Raw genomic sequence first — 11,939 nt, 5'->3', positions numbered from 1 at the left:
ATTGGTAATTTTAGATTTTGACCGCGAAATTGGACATGTAATTAGGAATAAATTATATATTTGAGTTTGTGGTGCTATGGGTAATATTTATCTTTGACAATTTTGGAATTCGGGCACGTGGGCCTGGGGTTGAGTTTGTTGACTTTTCGAGCGGAGTTAGGAATTGTTATAAAATATTAAATTATGATTGGTTTGCACGTTGTTTGATTAGTTTCGGATCGTTTGTCATCGAATTAAGGTGCTAGAGAGGCATTGGAGCCGATTATCGAATTTCGAAGCGAGGTAAGTCTCCTATCTAATATTGTGAGGGGGAATTTACCCCGTAGGTTCTATATTTGTTATGTACTACTAGTTGTAGGTGCTACATACACATGAGTTGACGAGAGTCCGTACGTGGCTAAAATCATGTTCATGTCCGGGCAGACTTAGGACATTATTGTACAATATATGTATTACTTAAACTCAACTTGTTTGTTTGACTACCAAAAACTAATAGTTGAAATTTGATTAGAGATCATGTTAGGTCGAACCTAAAACTTATAATTACAATATATGTTCCTGTTCTTGTGTTGTAAAAACGTGGTCCGTAATTCGATAAGTTTCTTATCTTCCTGTGAATCGTGTTGAACGCCTCGGCAGTTCTATGACATAGCAAAATGAGATGCATCCACAGATCGGGCCGTACGACCTCGGCATACTCGTATGTAATATCGCTAGAAGACCGAATATTCATGAGAGTTCCCTTTTGATTGAGACTTGGCATTTACACTCCTTATTTGATGAGATAACACTTGATATTTCTTATATGTTTGAGATAGCATATAATAATTGAGAAATTCATATTTTCATTATGTTGGAGGAGTATGTTAGTTACAGTTCTTAGCTCATTATTATCGTTGTATTTCATATTTATTTATAATTTATTGTATCGATTTATTTGACCACCAGTAAGTATCGATGTTGACCCCTCGTAACTACTTCTCTGGGGTTAGGCTAGATACTTACTCGGTACACGTTAATTTACGTACTCATGCTACACTTCTGCACTGATTGTGCATGCATTTTGGTGGTCATTCGGGCGCATGAGCGTAGTTGTTGAGGGGACTTTATGGTGAGCTGCATTCCATGTTACGATCCACACCACACAGAGTCTCCATCATATCCATTTATGTGACTTGTCTATTTTATATTCTAGACAGATGTTGTATTAGTATTGTACCTCCTGGTAGATGCTCATGCACTTGTGATACTGGATTTTGGGAGTTTCTAGTAAATGTTATGGTTTTGCCTAATATTATCACCATTTTATTTTTATGTCTTATTTATTCTTTATAACACCATGGATTTCTATACTTAGTTTCCTTATTAAATAAAAAACAATCATGATTTCAAAAGTAATAAAATGAATAATTAAGTTGATAGTTCACTATTGGCTTGCCTAATAGCGATATTGGGCGCCATCACGTCCTATAGTGGGAACTTGGCCGTGACAGCTTGGTATCAATGCACTAGGCTCACTTAGATCTCATGAGTCATGAAAAAGTCTAGTAGACTGTTGTGAATCGGTACGGAGACATTTGTACTAATCTTCGAGAGGCTACAGGGCTGTTAGGAGAAATTTCCTTCTTGATTCCTCATCGTGCGATTTGATTTCATTGAAGCTTATGTCTTATTTCCTTTCTATAATTCTTATATGATGTTGAGCGCTTGTTATTACTTGGGCATCGGGGAGCTGTAGTGGTGCTACAGATGTGGTGCAGGATATTTTTTCCGGCGTATTCAGACGGACTATTATTGTTTCCTTGTGGAAGGGTGTTATGTCGTTTCAGCCCAATGTTAATGTTGCATACGGTTTTGAGGCTATGCACTATGTATTGTGATGTTCATGCATTGTTATTGAGCAGTGCTGGTGTAAATGGTAGGATGCTTAATTATGTGTCGCGGTAGTGAATTACTCGAGAAAAGGATTATTCGGTCCATGGTTTAGATATTCGACATTTAATCCTAGGGCAGGAAAGGCAACTCGACTATGGATGTTCAGGTTTTGGTTGATGGAGTAGCGAGATTGGATATTTTTGAACTTGTTGGAATTCTTGTTTGTTTTGCGGTGTTGTCGTCATTGTTTGAACCCATTAAGGCTCGTTAGTATGATAGTCTTCATTTATTTGCCTTTGGGGCACGGTATTGTGCAATGGTATCTAAAAAGAGGTTATCGAAGATGACGATGTGTTGCGATTTCGGAGTCGAATCAGTGTTTCCAGTGTTGATGGTTTGAGATAGATGATCCTTGAGGTGGCTTAGAGTTGTAATGACCCAGCCGGTAGTTTTGAGCATTTGCACTTCCCTCGGCTTTTTGGGGGCATAAGTAGCTCTGTTTGATGTATTGTGACTTGTGTGAATCCTCGGTTTTGGTTTTCAGGTGATCCAGAATTTGATTTAAAAGAATTAATTCCATGTTTGAAGCTTTAAGTTGGAAGAGTTTACCAAGTTTGACTTTGTAGTATTTGACCTCGGTTCGGAGTTTTGATGGGTTTGTTAGGTCCGAATGGTGATTTTGAACTCAAACGTATGCCCGAATTTGTATTTGGATATTTCTAGAAGATTTCGGTGCTAATTGGCAAAAGTTAGAAATTTGATGGATTGAAATGTTCATAAATTTAACCGAGAGTTGACTTTGATGATATCAGGTTCGGATTGTGGTTCCGGAAATTGGAATAACTTCAATATGTCATTTGGGACTTGTGCACAAAATTTGAGTTTATTTCGAGTTGATTTGACATGTTTCGACACGAGTTTTGAAAGTTGAAAGATTCAAAGTTCATTAAGTTCGATTGTAGATGTGATTCGTCATTTCGATGTTGTTATGTATGATTTGAGGCCTCAAGTAGTTCCGTATTATGTTATGGGACTTGTTAGCATGTTTGGACGGGGATCCGAGGGGTTTGGGTGAGTTTTGGGGGTGGTTTCAGACCATTTCTATGCCATTTTTAATTGTTGATTTTTGGCTACAACAATGTGCATTGCGATCGCGAAGAGTAAAATGTGGAAAATGGGCCTCTGACTCACGATCGCGGAAGGCTTTCCGCGGTCGCGTAGAGGAAAATTATGGTGTCAGTGACTCGATTTTGGAAGCTTATATCTTCTAATTTATAAGAAATTTGGAGATGATCCAAAAATGAAAGTTGTAGGCCTTTGTGTATAGGTTTCAGAAAATTAAATCATTTATCATTTGGAGTTATGTACGAAAGGTTATGGATTTTATACTACAGGCTATCTGGAAGCATTTGGGGAGAGTTAATAGAAGTTTGTTCATCGCGATCGCGGGGAAATGGCCGCGATCGCATAGAGTAAAACTGTCCTAGAAATTTTTTGTTATCGCGATCGCGAGGTTTTGACCGTGATCGTGAAGGGTACCCCTGGAACAGACCTTTAAGTACTTTATTTTTGGGGGTTTGGCCATTTTTGCATATTTGGAGCTATGGAGCTCGGATTGAGATGGCTTTTGAAGCGATTTTCACCATATGGATTGGGGTAAGTGTTCTCTACTCGATTTTGATTTTATTTCATGAATCCATTCTCGTTTTTGGCATTTGGTGGATGAATTCAAATGAGAAATTGGGAATCTTTGCCTAAAATTTCATAGAGTGAATTTTTGAGTTTTGAACATCAATTCAGAGTCGGATTTGAGTGAAACTAGTATGGTTGGACTCGTAATTGAATGGGTTGTCGGATGTTGTTAGTTTTGTTAGGTTTCGAGGTGCAGTCGAGGATTTGATTTTTTCATTGACTTTGGGCTTTTGAATAAAGATTCCACCTTTATAGATTAGGTTTCTTTCCTTAGGCATTATTTGATGTATTTGAGTTACTTTTGGCTACGTGACGGGCGTGTGGGCATGCACCGTGTTAATTATGACTTGGTTGTTTATGTGGTACTGTGTAGCTACCTAATACTATTTTTATCCATAAAATCTCTACGTGCTGGAGTAATTGAGCTGTGATCCATGTTAGAAACCATGTTTAGGCTACATGCTTATTCTGTTGAGACCCACCGAGGTCATGTCTGTTGTTGAGTTATTTGCTTAAATTACAGTTACATACTCAGTCATATTCATTGGCATATCATATCTCAGTCTTTGTTGCTATTTATTGATATATCATATCATCATTTTGGGATGATTTTCAAGCATTTGTGAGCCCGAGAGACTAGAGAGATTGATGACTGAGTGAGGCCGAGGGACTTATTGTGAGGATGTTTACGGGATCGGGCTGCACGCTGCGGCAAACTTTATTGATTCATGCCATGATTGGCTTATTGTAGCGCTTGGGCTGGATCTGCCCCTCCAGAGTCTGCACACCCACAGTGAGCGCAAGTACCTACTGAGTTCGAGTGCCGAGTGATTGGGAGAACTGAATGACTGTGAGAACTGAGTGACTTGTAGGACTGGCTGAATTGATACTCTGAGAGTATACATTTGGTTTTATCACTGTATTGCATTGCATTTGACATGCACACTTGACATATAAGCATAGAGATGCAATTTCCTTTTGCTGTACGGTATTGCGTCATTTATGACCTCACATATGCATTGACAAGTAGGCATAGAGATGTACTCTCCTCATGCCATTTGATAATTTAACATCTTACCTGTTGTCGAAAGTTTTTGGGAAAGATCACAGTTTTTCCGATTTACTCACATTTTGGTGATTTCAGTAAAGGATTTGGGTTTTCACTATTATACTATAAAAGCATGCCTATTTTCTGGAACTATGAATGACCTGAGCATTATTATATCTCTGAGTTATTTCTTTTATCACTTTTGTTATATTGTTATGAGCTGTTATTGGCTAATTGTGTTGGACTACGACCTTCGTCCCAACTCGTCACTCTTTTCAACCTAAGGTTAGGTTTGTTACTTATTGAGTACATGGGGTCGGTAGTACTTATACTACACTTCTGCACCTTGCGTGTAGATTTTTTATGTTGATGTTGTTTGTATGGTGGGAGCTGGCATTGAAGATGTACCTGCATTCCGGTCATTGCTACCTTTTATTCTTGGTAGCTCTAGATTTATTAATCTGTTCATGTATATTTCAAACAGATGATGTATTTATTTCGTATCGGCTTTGTAAATTCCAAAAATTAGAAGCTCATGATTTGTACTATCAGTCCTTGGAAATTCTTTTCATAAAAGCTCAGTTGTATTAATATTATTTCTCTTAAGGAATCTTATTTTAATTGGTTTATTGTTAACTAGAATACCTAGCGGGTTGGGTTAGGGCCATCATATCTAGTTGGATTTTGGATCGTGACAAGTTGGTATCAGAGCTCTAGGTTCATATGTTCTACAAGTCATTAGCAAGTATTTAGTAGAGTCTTGCGGATCGATATGATGATGTCCATATCCATCTTCGAGATGCTACAGTGCATTTAGCATAAACTTCCCCTCTTTCTTTCCCTATCATGCGATATTGAGTCAGCTTGAAATGTATCTCTTTGAATTCTTTTCACTCACTCGTATGTGCATGTGAGCGCTCGGTATCAACTGTACATCGACGGCTTATGATTTTATAGATGAGGTACGGGATGTGTTTCCGGTGTTGTGGTGATGGGCTAGTCTAGATGACTTGAGGCTAGGTTTTGACCGCAACTTAGGCTTAGTAGTTTCAGTTGTGTGAGTTCATGATTTTGGACTTATATGTCTGGTAGTGTCCCTATAAGTGGGATTTGTGTCTCGATGAGTGGTTGGATGGCTATATGATGAGTATGACGCGACTGCGTGATATGTTCAGGTGGTTTGAATGTGACGGGAAGAGTTTTCTTGGGATGTGAAAAGGACTATTGGGTGCTTTGATTTCTGTCTTGATGTGATGTATAGTCTCGAGTTATGAGTGTATTGAAGGATATTTCATGTTGTTTAATTAGGGAATGAATTAGGTTCTCAAGGCTTGTTGATGAGTTCAGACTCAGGAAGATCAAGTGATGGCGTAGTAGTTGTGGCTGTGAAAGGGTATAGTAATCTACGGATGTGTGATCCTTATGATGTTGTGTAGAGGCTTTATTTTCTACCAGTGGGTCATATTTGTGCGATATGAGTTTGGATCGGTTGTAATAGTTGACTTGGCCGTCACGAGGATGAATACAAGATTTTGCTGATGATTTGAGGTACTAGATGGTTTGTGTTACATGAGATTATTAAGGATTTAGTTGAATTTCACTGTGGTATTATGATAGTAATGGGTTATGGTTATTGTATGTTATCAGATGTTTTATTCCATGGCTTTGAGCCAAGTGGGGGAGTCTGTTATTGACGAGTCGATTGCACGTTTATGTGTTATATTGGTTTCGTTCTGAGGCATGCTTGTGAATCGGTTATGACTTGCAGAGACTGCTTTTGAGGATGACTTAAGCAAGGAAATTTCTAGATACATGGTGTATTACACTTTATGGGTAGATGGGAATCATGGAATGATTGAGTTGTTATTCGTGAAGGATGTAGTGTGCATGTAGTATAAATTTGCTCGGTTGCATTAAGGCGGGGTTACTTCCTTGGGTGTTGTCGTGCTAATGGGGCATGGGTCGTTCAACCTGTTTGGGCGGTGCAATTGAGATTTGAGCAGAGTGGATGACTCTCGAGAAGGTTCTAATGGATTCAAGATTTATATGTGGCAGTTGAGAATTTTTCGGACTTGTATATGGCTAGAATATGAGATTTGCATTGGATGGTGTTGGGACTTGCGGTATTTATATATCATCATGGATTATACATTTTAGTATCAGGAAGGTGAAGGAAACTACTTTAGATTCACATAAGGTCTCTTTAGAGTGAGTGTCTCGGTTGTGGTACTTATGGGTTGCTTAAGAAGGAACACAGCAACTTACGGGCCTTAGGGCGGTGTGGTTTTATTCTAGTATCTCTGGTGGTGATCTTTGGGGGAGGACCGCGGTGTTCTGGCAAAGAGAAGTGCCAACTTGAGGGTAATTTGGAAGGACCTCGGAGAAATAAGATAACTTGGTAGTAGGTTGGATCGGCACGGTAATGGATATGATCGGTTCTTTGTGTTCTTATGATGTGGTGAGTCTATATAGGTGTTTTGTGGCAATACCCTTGGGTTTGGCGACCTGTGTGGCTTGGTTTAGTTGGAGAGATTCAGTTCTGATGGTTTGGTTTTGTGCAAATAGGTTTCAGAGAGTTCTCCATCGTTTCTACCATAGTTTGAGATGGATATTTCCTATTCGCGAGAGGAGCATATTGCGTATTGTAATTTCTCCTGGATGTGATCAAATGGAAGGTTTCAGAATGATTTGGTATATATTCTGATGGTGACTCAGAGTTGATTATGAGATTCTTGTGCTTTTCATATGATGTCCTAATAGAGGCGGTGCATGGTGTGAGATCAAGATTTGCATGTGCAAGTATACAATTCAGTTTCAAAAGGAAGGTGATGTGCCGTAGAATTTTGGCACTTTTGATACTAATTACATGGACTGTAACTCATCTTTTAAATCAATTTTAGTTATTTCTTATCAAGTTTTGGTGTTTTGTAGTGTACCAGACTTGAAGAACTAAGAACACAGAAAAGAAAACAAAAACCCATAGAAGGACAGAAATGCGGCAGGTTTGCGACCGCAGAAGTGTTGTGCGAGTTGCAAACCAACCGCAAAATGAAGCAGGTGGTTCAGCTCTTGAAGAGAGAAATATGCAGTCCATTATACGGTCGCATAACGCTTCTGCGGACCGCATAATGACCGTATAAGTGCAAATGAGATTCTGCGAGAGCCCTTTTTGCGATGCAATCTGCGGTCGCATAATCAATATGCGAACCGCATAATGGATCTGTGACGGGGAACTGGGAAACTGGACATGCAATTATGCGGAGACCTTTTAATTCTGCGAACTGCATACACGATCTGCGACCCATTCTGCGGTCGCAGATGTGTTCTGCAGGGGCATTTTTATCTAAATTTGACCCCGACTTTTGGCCCATTATAAATAGATGTACTAGGGTTTTTGTGGGACATCTTGTCTGAAAAAGAGGGTACATTGAAGGCATTGAATACACCATTGTTTTGGAAGCTTGTGAAGAGAGAATCTTGTACCTTTGTAAGTTTTATGGCTTTATTTATTGTTTTGTTCTTGGATTCTAGTATGAGTAGCTAGTTTTAAATACTAAGGTTGTGGACCCTAAATGGGTGTAATGTTAATGGGTGTTTACCATTGAATATATATATAATGGTTGGTTGGTATCTATATATATATATATATATATATATAATGGTTGGTTGATATTTATTCATTTCTTATGCTTCATTTATTGTTAGTGGTTGCAAACATAAACTAGTTCCATTTCACTCTATCTTTATTGGAAAAGTGGGTTAGGGTTTGGTAGAATTGAATATAAAAAACTCAAGGCTTTAAACCTTGTTTAATAGAATCGCCTAGGAATAAGTGAGTTCTATTTGGCATAAATTGGTTATTCTTAATTGCAACTCTTTCATATTAGAGAAAATCATAAAGAGAAAATACTACCCAACTATTGGAAAATATTGGGTAGTCACTTAGAAACCATTTGCATATCAAAGGGCCTCCCATTAGAAATATATCATATTAACACCGATAGCATTATATTCCATTGATGGGGACACAACCTTGGGTTCCTTAATCAAATTAATTATATTCTCACAATACAATAGTTTTCTTTATTACACATAATCACAACACTCTTTTTTTAAGCTAACGGAATACAATTATGATTTAAGTCAAGTTTCACACTATTCAAGTAATTGTTTCACACCTATTCCTTATGGTATTCGACCCCAACCTAGTTGGGTTATTATATTTGACATCGACCGCCTTACACTATTTATTTAGGTGTAATTTGAGCGTATCAAATTTTGGCGCCGTTGCCGGGGAATACTGTTATGAAATTACTATTTAGTGTGTGCTTTACTTTACGTCTTCTTCTATTCCATCACACTTTGCTTGCTTTACTTGGTGTTACTAGGTAAGCATGGACGAGTTGGAAGAAGATAACCCTTTTGCGGATATAGATGAGTATATTGAGGATACAAATGCCATTGTCCCTCCAATAGTTGATGTTGCCACCTTCAAGGTAGAACACGGTCTAATCCTAATTCTCAAAGTAGAGGGGTTTTTCAGAAATTCGACCGATGATGATCCGACACAACATCTCAGAAACCTCTTGGGTGTGTTTGCGATGCATAAGAAGAATCATGTCTCAGATGATGCCCTATGGATGAGGGTGTTCAAGTATTCACTAGCCGGAGAGGCAAGGAAATAGACCCAAAATCTACCACCTAATTCCATTCATACTTGGCCCGAACTCGTTCGAGCTTTCCTAGAGAAATGGTTCCCGCAAAGCAAGAAGTCAGAGCTCCGGGATAACATTTTCTTCTTCAAGAAACTACCGGGAGAAAATCTACATGAGGCATGGGATCGATTCAAGTTATATTTAGTGAGGTCGTCGAATCATGGTTTTCCGGACAACATCTTGTTGGAGAAGTTTTACATGGGCTTGGATCCTTTGAATCAATCCATAGCCAAAAATGCAGCTGATGGATCCTTTATGGATAAAACATTTTCAAGGGTCACACAAATTCTTGACAAGATTGCAAAACATAACCACGCTTGGCACTCGGAAGACACTGCAGGTGGAATTGAATATGGTACTCCTTCCTTGACCAACATGATTAAGGAGAACCAAGAAAGTGATCAAGTAATTGCCGGGCTTGCTACCAACATCAATGTGTTGACCAAGATGTTTACTGAAAGCCAAACAAAAAAGGTGAATGTTGTAGAAGATGTGCAATCCTTGTCAAACGAGGATTACGAGGAAGAAAATTATGTCAACAATGCTCAAGGCGGTTATCAAAGACAACCTTACCAAGGGCCTGAGCAACAAAATCAATGGAGGTCTAACCCGCAAGGCCAAGGCAATCAATAGTGGCGAAATGAACAAGGTAGTTCATATCAAGTTAATTGGAGTAACAACAACAACAACTATTCAAATCGTAGTTCAAACCCCTATGTTCCACCAAAGGGGCAACACGCTAACTCTGCGCATTGGAAGGAAAGTTCTTCAAATGAGTCAAAATTGGATAACATGCTTGAAAGAGTGTTGCAAAATCAAGAAAGATCCGACACTTCAATGAAGAACATGACTGAACTTGTGGGTTCTCATACCGCATCCATACAAAAGTTAGAAATGCAAATGAGAGATCTATCAAGAGAGCAAAATCCGAAACAAAATGGCACACTCCCAAGTGACACAATAACAAATCCAAAAGGTAATGGGAATTGTCCGACTTCTCATTGTATGGAAATAACAACTCGAAGTGGGAAAATACTTCAAGGAGAGAATGAACAAGTGGTCGAAGTGGAAGATTCGGAACAAGAGGTTGAGGCACAAGTTGAGGTTCCAATAGTTGTTGAAGCTGAAAGACTCCCAAAGGAGGTGAAATTTCAAGAAGTGAACCGTGAAAAGGTTAAGGAAAAGGTAAATGAGGCACCAAAAGCTCTAGCACCAATTCCTAGACCTCCCCCTCCTTTCCCTCAAAGACTTGCTAGGAGGGTTGATGATAGCAAACTCGAGAAATTCTATGAAATTCTCAAGAAATTATCGGTGAACATTCCATTTGTGGAAGCATTTCAAGAGATGTCGGGTTTTGCTAAGTACTTGAAGGACTTAATCACCAAGAAGAAAACCATAAAAAATGAAGTGGTGAATGTGACCCACCGGGTTAGCTCTATCATTGCAACAACCACCGTTCAAAAAAAGAAGACCCGGGAGCTTTTACCATTCCATGAACTATCGGGTTGCGCAATTTTTCATGAGCTCTTTGTGATAACGGGGATAGCATTAACTTAATGCCTCTTACTATTTACAAGAAATAGGGGTTAGGTATGCCTAGGCCTACAAGTATGAGGTTGCAAATGGCTAACCGTGCAATAAAACAACTGGTGGGAATTGTTGATGATGTTCTTATGAAAGTGGGGATGTTCCTCCTTCCTGCCGACTTTGTTATCCTTGATTGTGCTATTGATAAAGAAATCCCTATCATCTTGGGGAGACAATTCCTTGCTACCGAAAGAGCACTCATGAATTTGGAACGAAATGAGATCAAGTCCCGAGTTAATGACAAAGAGGTTACCTTTCAAGCGAGTAAGAGTATGAAATTGCCACATGCATATGAAAGCATCTCAGTCATTGATGTTATTGATGAGGTAGAAGATGCAATCGAGATGAAGATGGAAGAAGAATGCCTTTGTGTGGCATTGGCGGCTATTTTGGTAAATTTTGATGGTGAAGACATGAAAGTGTACATGGAATCGGCAAATGCATTAGAAGGACGTGGGTCCTACACTTATGCACCAAAGAAACTTTTTCTTGACTTAGAAAATATAGTCACTCCTCCCGTGAAGCCTTCAATCATCGATCCTCCACAACTTGAGCTCAATCCACTTCCACCGCATTTAAGGTATAAATTTCTTGGCTCCAATGAAACTCTACCTATAATCGTTTCTTCTTAGCTTAATGATGTGCAGGTTGAATGGTTGTTGAATACCTCGAGGGAGCATAGACAGGCCATTGGATGGAAAATAGAGGACATACGAGGGATTCCCGCTGGCATTTGTGAGCACAAGATACACTTAGAGCAAGAGAGAAAATCTAGCATGGAGCATCAAAGAAGGTTAAACCCTTACATGCAGGAGGTGGTGAAGAAATAAATCATAAAATGGTTAGATGCCGGGGTAGTTTATCCCATTGCCGATAATTATTGGGTGAGTCAGGTGCAATATGTTCCCAAAAAAGGAGGCATGACCGTAATTCAAAACAACAAATATGAGCTCATCCCAACGAGGATAGTGACCAGGTGGAGATTTTGCATGGACTACCAGAAGCTAAATAATGCTACTTGC

The 11,939-nt window shown here is 39.1% G+C and overlaps 1 protein-coding gene across 1 annotated transcript; it reads left to right on the top strand.

Moving 5' to 3' along the window:
• Positions 1-9,528: 9,528 nt before the first annotated feature.
• On the top strand, positions 9,529-10,887 carry LOC104086091 (uncharacterized). The gene is made up of 2 exons (XM_009590259.1): positions 9,529-9,932; positions 10,035-10,887. Exons 1-2 carry the CDS (start codon positions 9,529-9,531, stop codon positions 10,885-10,887), a joined length of 1,257 nt encoding a protein of 418 aa, XP_009588554.1.
• The last annotated feature ends 1,052 nt before the right edge of the window (positions 10,888-11,939 follow it).

The sequence above is a fragment of the Nicotiana tomentosiformis genome, chromosome 12, assembly GCF_000390325.3.
Source record: "Nicotiana tomentosiformis chromosome 12, ASM39032v3, whole genome shotgun sequence".
NCBI classification, from domain to species: domain Eukaryota; kingdom Viridiplantae; phylum Streptophyta; class Magnoliopsida; order Solanales; family Solanaceae; genus Nicotiana; species Nicotiana tomentosiformis.
This window is presented reverse-complemented; position numbering and strand designations above follow the sequence as displayed.

Coding starts and splice junctions, on each gene's coding strand:
- LOC104086091 (XM_009590259.1), top strand. CDS start 9,529: ATGGGCTTGGATCCTTTGAATCAATCCATAGCCAAAAATGCAGCTGAT. Junction 9,933..10,034: donor GAGCAACAAAATCAATGGAG/GTCTAACCCGCA, acceptor TTCAAATCGTAG/TTCAAACCCCTATGTTCCAC.